Source organism: Trifolium pratense, linkage group LG6 (assembly GCF_020283565.1).
Source record: "Trifolium pratense cultivar HEN17-A07 linkage group LG6, ARS_RC_1.1, whole genome shotgun sequence".
NCBI classification, from domain to species: Eukaryota; Viridiplantae; Streptophyta; class Magnoliopsida; order Fabales; family Fabaceae; genus Trifolium; species Trifolium pratense.
The window spans coordinates 43891885-43908793 of NC_060064.1; the positions used below are offsets into that span (position 1 = coordinate 43891885).

Sequence of the window (16909 nt, forward strand, 5' to 3'; positions counted from 1 at the left end):
AGAAATTCTAATTTCAAGCCCAACCAAACCCACTTCCTTTTGCTTAGGTCCCTTCCATCTCAGAAACCCGTCGCACTGAACTCAACTGGCCGCCCCGGAAAACAAAAATCTGGCCGGAGTTAGTTGCCGGCCGCCTTAAATTCCAGGTTTTCCTCTTTCTCTCTTTTTCTAATGCAATCCGGCGCGATTATTCTTCATAACACTGTTAGAAATTTCAATTTTGTGGTATGGAATATCTGTATTGATGACAAATCTCAATGTGTATTATTTTAAGAAAAATGCGAACCAGTTTCTGGTTGTTATTTTCCTTTGTTTTCTTTCCCTTTGTTGTTTTTAAGTGTTGTAGGTGATAATTTTCCAGTGAAAATGGAAGACAATGTAGTGATTTTTTGCATTTTGACATATCTCAATTTTGCAGACTTTTTTATTTGGGCTGTTAAAAATTAAATCAAGTATCATCAAGTTATTTGCTTAATTCTTGATTAATAAGATCTCGAGTTTTATGAAGCACGGACCCAGACACGAACATTATACTACTAACTCGTAGAGTCGTAGGCACCGATGATAATAATTTGAGAAAGTACAAGTGATTGATCATAACTAATGTGTCAATGTTAGATACCATGGCGTGTCCGACATTGGGGAGATACATTTCAAATTAATGTATCGGTGCTCCATAGCTTGAACTTATTATTGTTGATAAGGGGAGGCCCTGTTCATGGGCATCACTATCTTTCAGCACAGGGGCCTCAATATTTTGGTTAGTTGGATATTTCTAAAATATTTGTTGGCAATGTTTAAGTATTGGTTAACTGTGGAAAATGACACGATGTATTTATTAGCCTAGTGGTTGTGTCATTTGTGTGAAGTCATTCAAGATTTTATATCACTTCATTTTCGACTTGATTTTAGGGAGACTAATCCACACATATTTGTATTCAGTTTAGTTCTGCACCTTCTTTACTATACCAAGTTATAGATTAATCGTGTTTTCCTTGTTGGTTGTTCATGGGAAGACTTTTGTTTGACAATTCAGGTTGAGAATGCCAAGTCGTAACAGTTGCACGTGACATTGATGTACAGTTTTTGACGCATAGAATTCCAATTATTCTGGTACTGTTATCACTGAAGAAAGACGGTGAAATGGGAAAACTTGCTCTTGCAGCAATAGTGAGCTCATGGGTTATTCCTATAACCATAATAGTCAATCACATAGTTCCTGAGCCATATATGGTAAGGAAAAGTTTAATAACTAGTTGAATGGAACAAACAGTTATTACTGATATTTTAAACGAAACTGAAGAATTTTAATGTTCATTCAATATATACCTATGATTTGCAGGATGAGATATTTCATATACCACAGGCTCAGCAGTACTGCAAGGGTAATTTCAGAAGTTGGGACCCTATGATTACCACCCCACCTGGCCTGTATGTTTTGTTATCTCTTTGTTCTCCCCTGTTTCCATCTTTACGTAATATTTGATCTCAATAGCTGATATTATACTGTTTTTCCGGTAATAAACAAATAATTTATATATTAAACTGCCAATGGAGGTTAGTTCAGCTGGTAACGAACAAATCACTTTGCTTGAGAGGCTTAGGTTCAATTCTCACAGCCGTTGATCTTCCTTGTTAGGCGATAGAAAATAACTACTACTATAAATCCTGTCTTAAGCATGTAGTATGCCTTGTCCGTGGAATGCGGCAGCTCTTCCCCCATACACTTAAATCAAAAAGAAAGTAAAAATGAAAAGGGAATGGTAAGAACACATGATATCATGGAGACCAGAAAATATTAAATCATTCAGAAACATCTAAATAGATAGTAGATACCAACTCGTGGCTTTTGCAGTTTGTTTTTGCAATGGTGTCCTGAATATATTTCATGTAAGCACATGGAAAGGAAGCAGCTGTATGTAGGAATATATGATCTGAAATTTTGATGTTTTCTGGACATGATAGGACTTTTATTGATCTATCAACATATAAAACTCTTAGTCTACTTTGGTAATTTAGTTGGGACTGCAGTTGGTGAAATTTGATTAATGTGTAGACATTGGTCATTCTTTTGGGTGACATTTGTAAACAAATATCATTAAGCACTCTTGAAGAATGAAAAGCAATTTATAACTGAATGGTTGTTTTGTTTGATCTAACTGTAGTGTGATTAATAAATGAAGAATCATACTAATGGAAACAACCATAGGGTTATGCCATGAATATACTGTTTAATTGATGGAGTAAATACATAATACACATCTGAGAAAGAAGATAATAGTTTACGTACTGCTCAAATCCGAATGTTTGCTAAATTCTTTCTAACTACCTAGCTCGGCTAGAAGATAATAGCTTATGTACTGCTCAAATCCGAGGATCAGGAATTTGAGTGAACTTGAAGAATTTTCCTAGATGAATATTATTATCATTGTCAACTACCGAATATAAGTTATCTAAAGTATAATGTAGTATCAAAGACCACTGTTGATCTTTACATTGTAACAACTTTTGCAGGTACTATCTTTCACTTGCCCATATTGCTTCATTGTTTCCAGGCTTTTACTGTGTAGAACCTGCTTCATCATTTTTTGATATCTGCTCTGCTTCCATTCTTCGATCAATCAATGGTGTCTTAGCAGTCATATGCAGTGTAATTCTATATGACATCATTATTCACTTGAAACCAGCACTTGGTGACAGAAAGGCAATGCTTCATGCAGTTGTCCTATCCTTGTACCCCCTTCATTGGTTCTTCACTTTTCTTTATTATACGGATGTTGCATCTGTTACTGCAGTGCTGGCTATGTATCTTGCAAGTTTGAAAAAGAATTACTGGTGTAGTGCATTGGTAAGGTATATTTAGACTTTTATGTTGCACACATGAGATATAAATTGAAATCTAGATTTTTCTGGGTGTATATATTATAGTTGTTTTAGTTCTTTAATTTTAATGTCACGTGTTTACAGATGCAGATGCCCACTGTTTATAACTTGATATTTCTTACTGAAGATACTAACTACACAAACCTCGTTTGTTTCTTATTATAATCCATTGTACTTATAACTAGGGGAAAATATATTCTTATCATTATTGGTAGACAATATTTCAAAGTATACTTAGTTAATTCCTCATGATCATCTGATTTTAGAAAAATCTTAAATGAAAATTATTTTTGTACTCTGAATTAGTTTTCTTTTCTTAGCTGTTCTTATTTCAAATGGTTTTTTTTTTTTTCTTTCTTTTTTTTCCATTTTTTTTCTGTTGTAAGCTTGATTCTAGATCATAAACTTAGTCTATTTACTTGGTTTCTTGAGTTTGGTTTGTATGACATTTGGTACTTGTAAGTTCTTACAGAGTCTACCATATGAGGAAGCTCTAAGGAGAAACCTTTCAACCCTGCACCATTAGTATTGAGATTGTAAATATATTAAAAATATTTTCTGCATTAACAACTTTATTGAGTCACGGGAGAGAGGTCTTTTAATCAATTTTCCCCCTTTTTATGTATGTTGATGAGTAGGTTTAGACACTTAATATGTGTGGACTATTTTGCCTTTAGCACTATATTATTTGTAATTGTAGTTATTAGAGTGGCAGTAACAAATTCGATATTGTTTATGTAGGTTGGAGCCTTTGGAGTGGTTGTTCGACAAACAAATATTATATGGGTCCTTTTCGTTGCATGCACCGGTATAATAGACATTTCTCTTATGTATGGAAAGGGCAATTCAAGAACAGCCAAGTCAGATGTATCAATCGAGCATGACTTCACATATGCTACAAGTGCAAAGGGTTTAAATCTGAAAAGGCGAAAGTCTGTTAAAACTGTAAATACTGCTGAGCACTCTTTGCCTCGGATAAACGCATCTTCTCCTTCCTTGTCTTCAGGTTTGCTTCTACATGTTTAGGAAAACCACAAAGTCTCTTTTATGCTCATATATAAGAAAATAAAATCTTTATAACCAAATTCATTGCAGAAAATTAATCCATCCCACTCCTTCATATTGTGCAACGCATAAACATATTAATATTATTTTACAGGTTTGGTTGATGAAATTTGGGCAGTTCTGTTAACATTATGGCATATGAAGTGGGAGCTTATAATTTCATTTAGTCCTTTTCTCATGGTGTTGATGGCCTTTCTTGTATTTGTCTATTTGAATGGGAGTATTGTTCTTGGTATAACATTCGTTTCTGGCTATCCCTTATGATCAATTTGGTCAATAAGACCCTCTTTCTAACATAACATATCTTACTGACACTGCAGGTGCAAAAGAAGCACATGCTGTTACCCCACATTTTGCTCAGATACTATATTTTAGTTTAGTTTCTGTTTTGGCTCAGGCTCCCATGCATTTCACTTTCACTCATGCTGTGGACATGTTTCAGTTGTTTTGGAGAAGTAGGCCCCTTAGTTACATTCAGATGTTCCTGGCCCTTATTGCTGGCATTTTCTCTGTACATTTTTTCAGGTTACATCAGACTCATACCACTAATTTAACTAGTAGCAAGCAGATTCTGTATTTTGATTTTTGTTATATTCTACTCCCTCCGTGACATTTTATAAGCAAATTTCACCTTTCTAGGTTCATTGCATACATTAATTATGCAATGAACCTAGAAAGGTGAAATTTGCTTATAAAATGTCACGGATGGAGTATTATTTTCATTTGATACAGTTTGAGGACCGGTTCTATCCATTGATTTCATATCAAGCAATACATTTTAATGCATGTTGCATGAATCTCCCAACACTTTACTCGCGAAGCTCGGCTCAATCTAAATCTCTATAATACATGAAAATTAATACATATGATGCATGAATCTCGCAATACTTACTCATGAAGCTCAACTCAATCTAAATCTTTAATACATGAAAGTTAACTCTTATTCATGAAGCTATACTCAATCTAAATCTAAATTAATACTTATGAATATTGCAGTGTAGCTCATCCTTACCTTCTTGCCGATAATCGGCATTACCCTTTCTATCTCTGGAGGAAAGTCATCATGGCTCACTGGTCAATTAGATATCTTCTAGTGCCGGTTTATATGTATTCATGGCTTTCAATCATCCATATGTTGGGTTAGTTCATTTCCAAACTAAGTATTTTGTTTGGTTCAATTGCTTGCGGCGTTATAACTAATTAACTGTAATCTTTTCTCAAACAGGGAAAGTTAGAAGTAAATTATGGATATTGGCACACTTCTTGGCTACAGCTGCTGTTCTTGTACCAACTCCACTCATAGAGTTCAGATATTACACCATACCATTCTATTTCTTTGTGCTTCACTGTAACATTAGGGATGATCAGCATTGGCTTCTTACAGGGATGCTATATGTTGGTGTCAATATCTTTACAATGCTGATGTTTTTGTTTCGGCCTTTTCATTGGGATCATGAACCTGGGATTCAAAGATTTATATGGTGACTTAACTGATAAATTAAGTCAAATTAGTGTGTTTGATTATGAGGTAGCATAAACTGATTTTGTAGATTTATTTTGGGTAAAAGCTAGTTCAAAGCAATGTGATTCTGTTTAGAAACTTAAGTTGTTTGGATAGTCAGATCAAAATTACTTTTATAAACTTGCTACATTTTCACTCACTCTCTTTGCCAAAATAGCTTTTATAAACTTTTTCAGCATATTTTCATAAGTTCTCCAAGATAGTTTATGTAAGCTTAACATAAGTGCTTATTATGATAAACATTTGTTCTATAAGATGTTTAACAAACATGGCTTATGTTCTGAACCAATGAGAAAATATCTTTTTTTCGGGATAAAAGAAGGGACAAAAACAAAGTGAAAGAAAAATAAATGAACAACACTATGAAGATCTAAGCAAATACAACACATATTCTACAACATCTTTCTACTTACAAAAATCTTACAAAGAATTTAATACATATTTACTGAACTATGTATCAAAAGAGGCAAATGCTACTTTACGCGAAAACCATTTCACAAAAATATCATGACGGGCATATGGTTACTGTAGCAGACCTTCATTTTACTTCCAATCCACCCATGTTTTCTGCTGAGCACAAGATGTAACGCTCAATACTCATTCATGACAGATTCGGGACAATAACTTTCGCTATAAATAGCACAGCTCATAAAAAAAATTCTACAGTCTTATGTTTGGTTGATGAAACAAGATGCAACAGATAATTCTGGATTGATGCTGTGTGGATTGTTCCTTCAAAAGTTTTCTTTGTGAAACTGAAAGCGGGTAGATGAGTTTAGGCTAAATTCCTGACAAAGGTCCTTCAATGTTTTTGTAAGAGTTGGACTTCCACAGTAAAATACACCTGAATCAAGAAAGTAGCAAATGGTTAACGAAACTTAAGTTAGGGTTGAAACGATCGAGTAGCCCCGAGTTTGAACCATGGCTAAAACTATCATTTACTAAACTTTAGTTACCTCCCGAATATGTGATCGGAGAAAACATGTTTATTTTTTATAAAAAGAACCTGCCACATTACTGTTATCGTGCTTCCTAATTTCAAATATTTGAATCGGAAACAATGAAACAAAGTTTTTTTTTTACTGTTTCCATACAAATATTTGAAAACAGAAAACGACGAAGATAGTGTGACAGTTTTGTAATCAAAAGTAAGAATATAAAACGTTTTCTCAAATCAAATAATGCTTTTGAATTTATCAACGAGAATTGCAATTATGCGTACCTATACGAGAACTTTGATGTGAGTCAGCTAATTGAGAGAAGACTTTTTTCCAGTTTGGTCTTGCAAAATGAGTTCTTATCTGGAATGTGATAACATCATCATATAATAAAACCTTAATCTTTAATTCCATGATGAAAAACTGTTATTAACACTAATTAAGAACTAAATCGATATATACCCGGCTTTCTGAAACTACATCGACTCCATTTTTAGCATGTTGTAATTTCTGAATCATAGCAATAAGTGCAGACCTTGCATCACCTTCTTCATAGACACTAGTCAAATAGTTATGCATTTCTATAATACCCTGCATCATTTAAACATGTTAAAAATTTCTATGATTTGTGTTACATGGAGGTTAAAAACAAGGAACAAAAAAGTTTAGTACTTAATCTTACATCACTATCATATTCTGCAATATCATCCATGACACCTTTGAACCATTCAAATGAAGCTTGTTCCCTTGTTACCCAATAAAAATATGCTCTTTCAGGACCTTTTCTATCTTCGTTGGAGGGATTGGTACTGAAGGAGTCCTTCCGGTAACTTGTCTGTTAAGTTAACTATGAATTAATACTTATGCATAAAATATAAATATACAACAAAAAAGTTTATGAACTTTGTTAATCTTGGTGTAATTTATGAAAGTTTATGAGAGCTTTTGTTCTTCATTTATGATATATGTTTATGCAGAAGTTAAACGAGACAGCTTCTAAGAAATCGAGAAACTAATTCCATAAGTAGTTTTGGAGAAGCTATGAAGTACCGACACATACATGGACATCAGACACAACAGTGACACATAGACATCAGTAATAATTTGAGAAAAATAATGTGATTTAATGTAACCATATATATGTTAGTGTCGTTCCAATGTCAGACAAGTCTTCAATCTAAAATGTCGGTCAAATTGGCTCGTTATCACTTACATTTGGAGGAGTTCCCATCTTCATATGGTTCAAGATATCTTTCAAAATACTTATCATTGGTGTGGCTCCAATTCCTAGACCAACGAGCAAGAGTACATCATAATGCTTATAGTTTTGTGCTGGTGCTCCATAGGGTCCTTTAATGAGGATCTTTGGATACCTAATGCTACAAAGAGTTAAACAATATTAGTACATATACATAACATCGGAAACATAAGAACCAAGAGTTTTTATTCACCTTGGTTTTGAAGCATCAAAGCTCGAATCTGCTGTATTTGCTCTAGTTTCCATCCTTATAAGGCTCCCCCTTCTTGGTACTGCACTTTCAGGCTCACAAGCCTGCATGTTCAAGTCTTAGTAAATAGTATACAACTAGATATTCATCAATTATCATAATCGTAAGGTTAAATATGTTTTTTTTTTTTTTTTTTTAACAATAGGTTAAATATGTTTTTAGTCTCCGTAAAATATTCATTTTTCTCATACCTTTTATAAAAACGGGTGCTTATAGTTTCTTTCTAAGGGACACTGGTAGGGATAAAAGGCAGGTGCGGAAAATGGTCAATTTTTTTTATAGGAACTAAGCTTGAAAGATCCGCAGTTTTATATGGACTAAAAACATATTTAACTGTCTCGTATAAACCTTGACTAATTTAACATATAGTTTTGAGTTCATACATAAACATCACCTTTGCGAATGTATTTCTAAGTTCTGTAGTCCAATCTCCTAAGGTTCTGATATGAACACTCAAGTAATCATCTCCAGGTGCAGAGGTGATGGAGAAAGGATGCCTGTACAAAATAGTAAATTTGATTATCCTAAGTAATTTTTCAGCAAAATTAACATTTGAGATCAAAATATTGATCATGATTACCATTCAAATTTCGATATATCTGGACACTTGACAAAAAGATACATTCCACTTTTATACTTGAATGCTGGTGGTTTAGTCATGTATAGTGCTAGAACATTTCCTGTGTATATTATTGCCTGAAATTTTCATATAGTAAGATCATTTTCCTGTTTCGTCGTAGATAAAATCAACGAGAATAAGTCGTTGGCACGTACCTTAATGATGCTCACGCGGTGATCTTTACCCTTATAAAATGGATGAATCCTTTCTGTAGCATAGAGTACTAATGGCACTGCGAGGTACATCCATGTCTGTTTCCACAGCAGATTATATTAACTACGTTATAAACGTGAAATCAGAATATGTATAATGGAGTGTTGTCAAATAGCTGCTATGGCGATGCTGCAGGGTTATAGCGTAGCAGAATTTCAACATATCGCTATTGTTCCGCGATACACTATTTAGTACAAGGTGTTCTCAAATAGCCGGCGAAGTGGCTCTATAGCATTGTACCATAGCAGAATTTGAACAGATTGCTATTTTCTGCAATCCTTTATTGACAACACTAGTATACTGAATTTCCATTTCGAAATAAAAAAGTTAAGAGAGCGATGCATACCGTCTTACTTTTCCAATCCTTTTTGAGAAATAGAAAGTAGCCGTGCATGACAAGGAGTATGTAAACCAGAATAAGCAAATGATGAGCATACCAAAAGGAATTGAAGCCAGCCAAATGATGTAACGGTGAAGGTAACTTGACAACACTTTTTCGGAAGTAATGTGTAGCCAAAGTGAAAGTAAAAGCCATAATCAAAACCATGAAAATTCCAGTTGAACCAGGAATACTTTCAACTAGGGTAAGATAAGTAGGCTGCTTATAATCAAAACTGTGTCCAAGTATCGGCATGAACTTTTCTTTTGGACAAGAAATTAGTCTCGGAAAATCGCAACTTACATGCATCCCTACATGGATTGAAGTCCCTATAACTACACCAACTGCAATTATCTTGTGAAAGTTTATGTTATCATCAAAAGGGATGATTTGACTAAGAAACGATCCTCTTAGTTTCGTAAGAGTTCCTCTGCACATTGTAAGGACAATTAGAGCCATGTTGAATTTGAGAGTCTCGGCAGCACCTTTTGCTAAGCAAAGACATGATCCCATTATTTCATATGCTGCTGTTTGCTTGTATTGGTTAAACTTCCAAACAAAAAGTATCAAATTTATGATTATCCAAAGTGTGATAATCCATATTTTTTTCCATTTTTCATGTACAAATTCTGTGGTTGTTGTTATAAATTTTCTAACAGGAGTTCTATATTTACATGGTATCATAGCTTTAGTTAATGTCTGTGTTTGATTACTAAGTTTTGTTGTACCATCTTCTGCACTAACCATTTCCCTTAATAGAGTTTCAAGCTGCCACATCTATACAAACAACAACAAAAGATAAATGTAGTTAAATTTTAGAGTTTAATGGACATGCACTAACCGTGTAAAATAGTTTTACACGATTATCCAATAAGAAACCATCAATTTGCCATGTCATATAGTTTAAAATATCTATGTGATTTGGCAGAATACAGATGGTCATTGGATGTCATTGTAAAACTATTTAATACTGTCGGTGCATCTTCTATTTTCTATAAATTTTATATGCTTCTAATACTAACCTCTATATATCCATTATGATCTGGATCAAGCTCTTCCATAATGAGAGCTGCATATCCATCAGCATGTTGTTTTAAATTTCCCAATCTATTTGCAGAAGCACTCAACACTATAACCTTTTAAACAAAAACAGTTAGAATTCTGTTTCACAAAATTGGAAAAAGTACACAGCACCGACACTCGACACTTTATAATAAAAGCGTGTCCGAATGTCCGACATGTATTAGTATCTGATACAGAAACAACACTGACACTTGTAACATATACAGTCACTTTAATGTTTCAAATTATAATTGATGTCTCTATTAGTGTTGTGTCCGTATCTGGGTAAGTGCTTCATAGGAGAAAATGTAGAATAAGAAAATTTCATGGTCTCAAACACTCACCTCCTTAACCTCCTCTTCTGATAACCTACCATCTCCATTCTTGTCACACCTGAAAATGACTTTAGTTCATTTATGCAAGTCCACTCAATATAATAAAATAATTCAATTAACATGCAAAAGAGGGTAACACAACTGGATTGTATTAAGGGATTCAAAGAAGTTAAAGAGTCGGGGTTTAAACTCCGATGAAGGAAAATAACTACTATCATACGGTTGATGACGGAGTTTCATTAACATTTGTCCTATGAAGCACATATACTCCACAGATTAGGGGTGCTCAGTGTCAAACATGCATCGGTGTCCGACGCTGACAAGACACCGACACTTATGAACTATGTCATTTTCTCAAACTATTACCGGTGTCGGTGTGTTAGTGTATGTGTCGTGTCCTGTCTCCGTTTCTGTGTTCGTGCTTCAAAGCATTTGTCAATCAAAAAAGTTTATCATTCAAAAGGTAGATACATAAATTAAGTTGCATGTGTAAAGTACTTACATGTCAAAGAACACTTGAAGTCTTGATTCAAGATCTTTAGAAGTCATATCCTCCCAAAAAACTTTAACTTGATTCAAAGTAATTCCATTTTCTGCATTTATATTCCTCCTCCTTGCCAATGCTTCATACAGTTCCCCTGCAAAATCCTTTGAATCTGCTCCCATACCTATATACAAAACAATCTTTTCAACATTCATAACTCTTCAACTATGAAGCACGAACACAGACACAGAAACGGACACGACATGAACATAAACACAGAAATGACATAATTCAGTGTAATCATAAGTGTCGTGTTGGTGTCCGACACCAGAACACGCCTAACCTGAGGAGTGTCCGCGCTTCATCTCAAACTTAAAACAAACAACTAAAAAACATCATAAAAAAACAAAAAAGAACAGAGAAAAATTGTACCAATGCATGTTCCAAATTTGTCTTTTGATAACATTCCATCAACTGCATGTTGAGTAAAACGTTTCTCAATTGACCTCCATGCATCAGCTTCTTTTCCTGTAACCGTTCTATCAAGAAACCGTAAACCCTTAAGCCCTCTTGCAGCACCTGATGTCATCCTCACCATTCTGCTTCCATTTTGATTATTATTATTACTATTATTTCGATTCCTCATATTGTTGTTACCATTACTATTATTTCTTTTCAAAAAAGCTTCATTATCTGAAGCTTTTATAACCATACTTTCATTATCTTCATCCTTTTTAGAAATTTCCACATTAGGAACAATCTCAATGCTTTCAAGAATCCATGTTGATGATTCATCTGTACCTTCTTTTTCTGTTGACATCAATGAAAAAGATTGTACAAGAAATTTGTGCTAATGAAGAACAAAGGGTATTAGAGGGAAAGATGAAAAAGTCAATGAAGGATTTGAGAAAGAGAAATGTAAATTTTTTTGTGTTATTGATTTGCTAATTATAGGAAAATTGGTTGATAATAAATAACACAACACTTGTGTGTGTCTGGTTTTCAACCAATTAAACTATATGATTATGAACCAACAAACACATATAAAACTAATAAATTGTTACATATAAACTATATAAACATGTTTTTTTTCTTTGCACATACTTTTATGTCACCAATACACTACTCCTATACTCTCTCTCTCTTTTTTATTTTATTTTATTTTTTTTTCAATGTATTTATAAAAATCCAGGTGTATATCATCAGTCACCACCCTTATTTTTAACTTTGCTGGCTATACAATCATCGATTCTCTGCTTCTAACCAATCGAATTTTCTTCGTATGCAAGTTTTGGAGATTGAACTCTTGGCCACTTGTTATAGATATATACGAAGTTTTCATTTTCGTTTAGCGGGCGACTAATTTCAGCTGAGGAACCTATTGAGATGAGCACATAATGAATTCACATTTCCTAGTCGAAATTTTCTATAAAAACAAGAGTTAGGATCGAACTTCTGGCCACTTATTTAAGAAGATCAAATCTCTTATTACTTAGACTAATTAATATATTGTTGGTAGTTAAATAGCACCAATTGACATTTTTCACATATACTATTAGAAAATGTTGATAGTATAATTAATGTGTAAATTTCGGATATGATCATTACTAAATTACCCTTGGCGTATAAATGCATTTACAATTAACTTTTCATGTTTCAAAGTAAAATAGTAGTATTAATTAGGGATATCATTGGAAAAAAATAATAAATGCATTTAATAATTTAAAAATGGACTTATATTTAGGGACAAATCTGTTCTCTCAAAAAATGCGTATAATTGTCCCGTAAGCTTAGCTCAATTGGTAGGGACATCGCATTATATGTGCAGGAGCGGGTTCGAACCCAGGACATTCCAGTTCTTCACCTTTAACGCGGATTTTCTAGCCACTAGGATATTTGACAAAAAAAATCTATAATTAAGGACGAATGGAGTAGTTTCTAATATCTAAAGATGTCAAAATTATATTTTTAGTCTGTTAACTTAACACTTTAGTCTTTATTTTTTTATAACATTTTAATCATTAATATGGATTTTAAATTTTAAATTTATAATTATTTTTCTAGGAAATCTCTGCACTGTGAGTCAAGTGGTGGTTATCAACAACTTTCTTGTGAATTATATCATCGTTGTTACTATTAATTATTATTTTGTTTACATGAGATGTCATGGAAGAATGTTTGATCGGGGGTGATTGACTTTGGATATTTGGACTTTTTTGCTCAAATCAATCACTTTATGTGAAATATTTTTATATTGATTTATGAAATAATCGACGTGCCAGCATTATACCAAACACATGTTTGATCCAGCTCAAAGTTGAAATTTATTAATTAATGTAAGTAAAGCTAAATCTATGGCATGGTTCATATCATGAAATCACGACTAAGTGACTAACATGTAGTGGTTGATTAATTTAATAATTGTACGTGATATATGGATATTTTTCTTTTTAATCGTACAATATTCATATGTAGTCGTGTTCCAAATGAACTTTTTTATTTTGCATAGATTAATTTTATACGTGAAATTCATCAATAAAATAAAATAGTATAAAAATAGAAAAATGTTAAATAATTTCAGACTCAGGTCGTGGCTAGAAAATATCTTGAACATTATATACTCACCAACCTGTCTATAATTTGTAAATATATTTTTATGATTTAAATATTTTAACAATTGTTGCATTTTTGATATGGAACTCCTAATAGACTTTTTACATTTCTAAAAGCTTTCTACACTATTTAATACTAAATGAATGTAGAACGCTTTTAGAAATAAAGAAATGGTGAATTGAGATCTAAATTTCAATGAAAAATTTGAAAATAAAATACATTTCAAGAAAAAGAACACAAATTTGCTCAATTGCCTTGTCCATTAGAATTGAAAACTTGCAAAGTGAAACAGTGTGTTCAGGAGATGAAAAATAAGACATTGGAAACTTGTCGTTGTCTTATTTTTCCTACAAAGACAACGTATCTGTAGTTTTTCTAACTTGAAAGACCAAGTTCGAATTCGAACATCTCACCCTCACAGGCTTCATGCTTGGTAGGTTGTGAACCATCATAAGTGTTCCGTAAGAATCATCCTTACATGCTTCATGCTTAGGGGTTGTGGAACGACAAGTTTTAGAGTGCCTAATCAATTTTGGATGAATTGGAACAATATATAAGACCAACACCGACCCTCAACCCGAATTAGAACACACTCATCAAAGAGGATACACATGCACTCTTACTCGGTCTAGGACATAGAAACACGACCATGACCTAACATCTGTTATTCAAGTAAGTTGTTCGCCACTTGGGCCACAACAAGGATAAAAGCTCATAACTTACATCTAATGCTTGTATGTGCGCGCGCACGTGTGTATTGGTCACAACACATGTCAAAATTTATACTTAGTACACGAGTGAACTATCAAATACACCCCTGAAATTTCAGAATTGTCAAATATCCGACTAAAATTTGGAAAATTGTCAAATACACTCCTGAATTTGCAAGTCGTCTATCAAATACCCCAAATTCCGTTTAAGTCGTCTATATGAGAAGCTAGTGCATTGAAAGAAATACTAGCCGTTGAACAATAAAAACCAGCTAGCCGTTAGAAATCAATTAGCCAAATCCTTATTGCCTCTTTTGCTATCATAATAATCAATTGTAGCATTATAGAGAAAAAACACGTTAAATCAAAATTAATGCTAAAAAATTATTGTATGACTCATTCATAATAGGATATGGTTTGAAAGAAATCATGTTGAAAGTCTCAAACAATTTATGCCAAATAGATATGCCTTTAAAGAAGAAAACTTGCTCCAACGTCATATGCAAAAACCTTATAATAAAATATGCAATTTCAAAATAATTGTGTTATATATTTTTATGCAAAATCACATTTAAATAAAAGTTATTATGAGTGTGTGATATATTTTCATGAGAGCTATTTTTACTACTCACATAAGGATCCTAAAAAATATATGAATATAACTCAATAAGTCCATAACTCAAGTCTTGAAAACCTTGATCATCTTTTCCGCTTTTTGCATCATTGTTATTCTCAGACTTCTTTTGTCAATCATCAAAACAACAATATTCCTGTCAAGACATATATTCACAATATAATGCTTTCTTTAGCTTATACACCTTTCCCTCTTCTTTGTTATAGTCAGCTGGTTGGTCAAGATACACATTCTCAACTAAGTCTCCACGTAAGAAAACACTTTTCACATCTAGCTGGTACACATTCCATCCTTGTGAAGCTGCTTTTGCAGGTGTTAGAAATAATATAAAACAATTGATGTGGCCCTATACTAACAGCTTAAGTTTTTGGGATAATCGATTATTTGACATGGTATCAGAGCCTCTATGACTAAGTGGTCTAGAGTTCGATCCCCGCTCCCCTCACTTTCTAATTAAAAAGTGGAATTTAAGCATATGGTAGGTGGGCCTATGCATTATCCACGCTTCAAGCCCAAGTGGGCTCTTGCGTGAGGGGGCGTGTTAGAAATAATATAAAACCATTGATGTGGCCCTATCCTAACAGCTTAAGCTTTTGAGATAATCGGTTATTTGAAAGCAGGAATAGTTCTGATAGTGTCCCATCTGGCTACTGGTGCAAATACATCATTGAAGTCACTGCCATGTTGTCGAGTTTAGCCTTTAGCTACTAATCTAGCTTTGTATTTCTCAACCTTGCCCTGCATATTGTATTTGGTTTTATACACTCATTTCACACCTATCTTCTTCATACCTTGAGGCAAATCAGTTAGTTCCTAGGTTTTATTCTTTTCAATGGGTTCAATTTCTTGATCCATTTCTTCTCTCCATACAGCCAGCTTCACTGCATCTTCAAAATAGGTTGGATCTTCATTATTGCAAAATACTGCTAGATTTTGCAATTGTTCTTGCTCTTGTAACTCTGAGTTAGTGACAAAATCTCTCATCCAACCTGGTGGCTTTCTAATTCTTTGCCCTAAAGTATTCTCAATATTGTCATCATCATCATTTTCACTAGTAGTGTCCATGTCACTTTCATTTTGAACTGCTGGTTTAATAGTGATTGACTCTTCTGCAACTAGTTCAACTGTGTCATCATCACTGTCATCTACCAGCTGAGTTTGTTGCCTCTCACCTTTCTCATTCCAATTCCAACCTTGTTTCTCATCAAACACAACATCCCTGCTTATAATTATCTTAGAGCTTGTATGCTTTTGATTCTTCACTAACTCCCAAGTGAATGCATTTGATACTTTTAGGGTCTAGTTTCTTTCTCTGAGCATCAAGTACATGTGCATATGCTATGGAACCGAATACCTTGAAATGATACCATTTTAGATATCATACATTACTAACGAGTGGTCCTTACAATGCCATGTTATATTTATGCAACTCATACATATTTTACTCCAATGATGATACCATTTTTTGAGTATCAAGGTTGTCAGAATCGGACCGGATTGGCCGGTCGGAAAGGTCGGACCGTGAACCGGCCATGTATATGGTTCGGTTTTGCCTGAAAAACGGACAGCTAACGAACCAGTAAAAAATCGGTCGAACCAGCGAAGAATCGGGTCAACCGGTGAACTGACCGGTGCGGTTTAGCGGTTCTGAATTTTTTTTCTTAAAAAAAAGAAAACCGGGCATTGAACCGCAAAACCGGACTTCATTTTATAATTTTTTTTTACTACTATACTTGCATTGGGAAACATTCATCTCATTATTAAATGAGAGAACACTTACCCCACAAGCATTTGCAAACATTTCTTTGCTGTACATTTCAACAACACCTTACACAATTTATTTATAGTGATGCTACATTTCAAAGTTTTGTGAAACTAGCAATGTGGGACACTGGGACTAATAGTGTAGTGCGCAAATGTAATTTCTCCATATTAGACAAACAT

The 16909-nt window shown here is 33.7% G+C and overlaps 2 protein-coding genes across 3 annotated transcripts; one reads left to right on the plus strand and one right to left on the minus strand.

Annotated features, from left to right (window-relative positions):
• Positions 1 to 5497, plus strand: LOC123888020 (dol-P-Glc:Glc(2)Man(9)GlcNAc(2)-PP-Dol alpha-1,2-glucosyltransferase). 2 transcript variants are annotated; one of them, XM_045936963.1, is made up of 10 exons: positions 24 to 146; positions 619 to 760; positions 1037 to 1233; positions 1343 to 1431; positions 2515 to 2848; positions 3625 to 3889; positions 4043 to 4180; positions 4269 to 4473; positions 4945 to 5087; positions 5174 to 5497. In XM_045936963.1, the coding sequence occupies exons 3-10, from the start codon at positions 1144 to 1146 to the stop codon at positions 5431 to 5433; spliced, it is 1524 nt and encodes a 507-aa protein (XP_045792919.1). In that variant the 5' UTR covers positions 24 to 146; positions 619 to 760; positions 1037 to 1143; the 3' UTR covers positions 5434 to 5497. The 2 variants fall into 2 exon arrangements, with proteins under 2 accessions (XP_045792920.1, XP_045792919.1); XM_045936964.1 differs by lacking the exon at positions 619 to 760 and having other exon boundaries at positions 1 to 146.
• A 176-nt stretch (positions 5498 to 5673) lies between these two features.
• Positions 5674 to 12027, minus strand: LOC123888022 (putative respiratory burst oxidase homolog protein H). Its single transcript, XM_045936965.1, has 14 exons — positions 11441 to 12027; positions 11027 to 11192; positions 10534 to 10582; positions 10150 to 10263; positions 9095 to 9904; positions 8691 to 8786; positions 8497 to 8612; positions 8311 to 8413; positions 7860 to 7960; positions 7622 to 7787; positions 7091 to 7243; positions 6871 to 6999; positions 6693 to 6771; positions 5674 to 6314 (listed from the first exon to the last, which is right to left on the minus strand). The coding sequence occupies exons 1-14, from the start codon at positions 11826 to 11828 to the stop codon at positions 6205 to 6207; spliced, it is 2580 nt and encodes an 859-aa protein (XP_045792921.1). The 5' UTR covers positions 11829 to 12027; the 3' UTR covers positions 5674 to 6204.
• Between the last annotated feature and the right edge of the window lie 4882 nt (positions 12028 to 16909).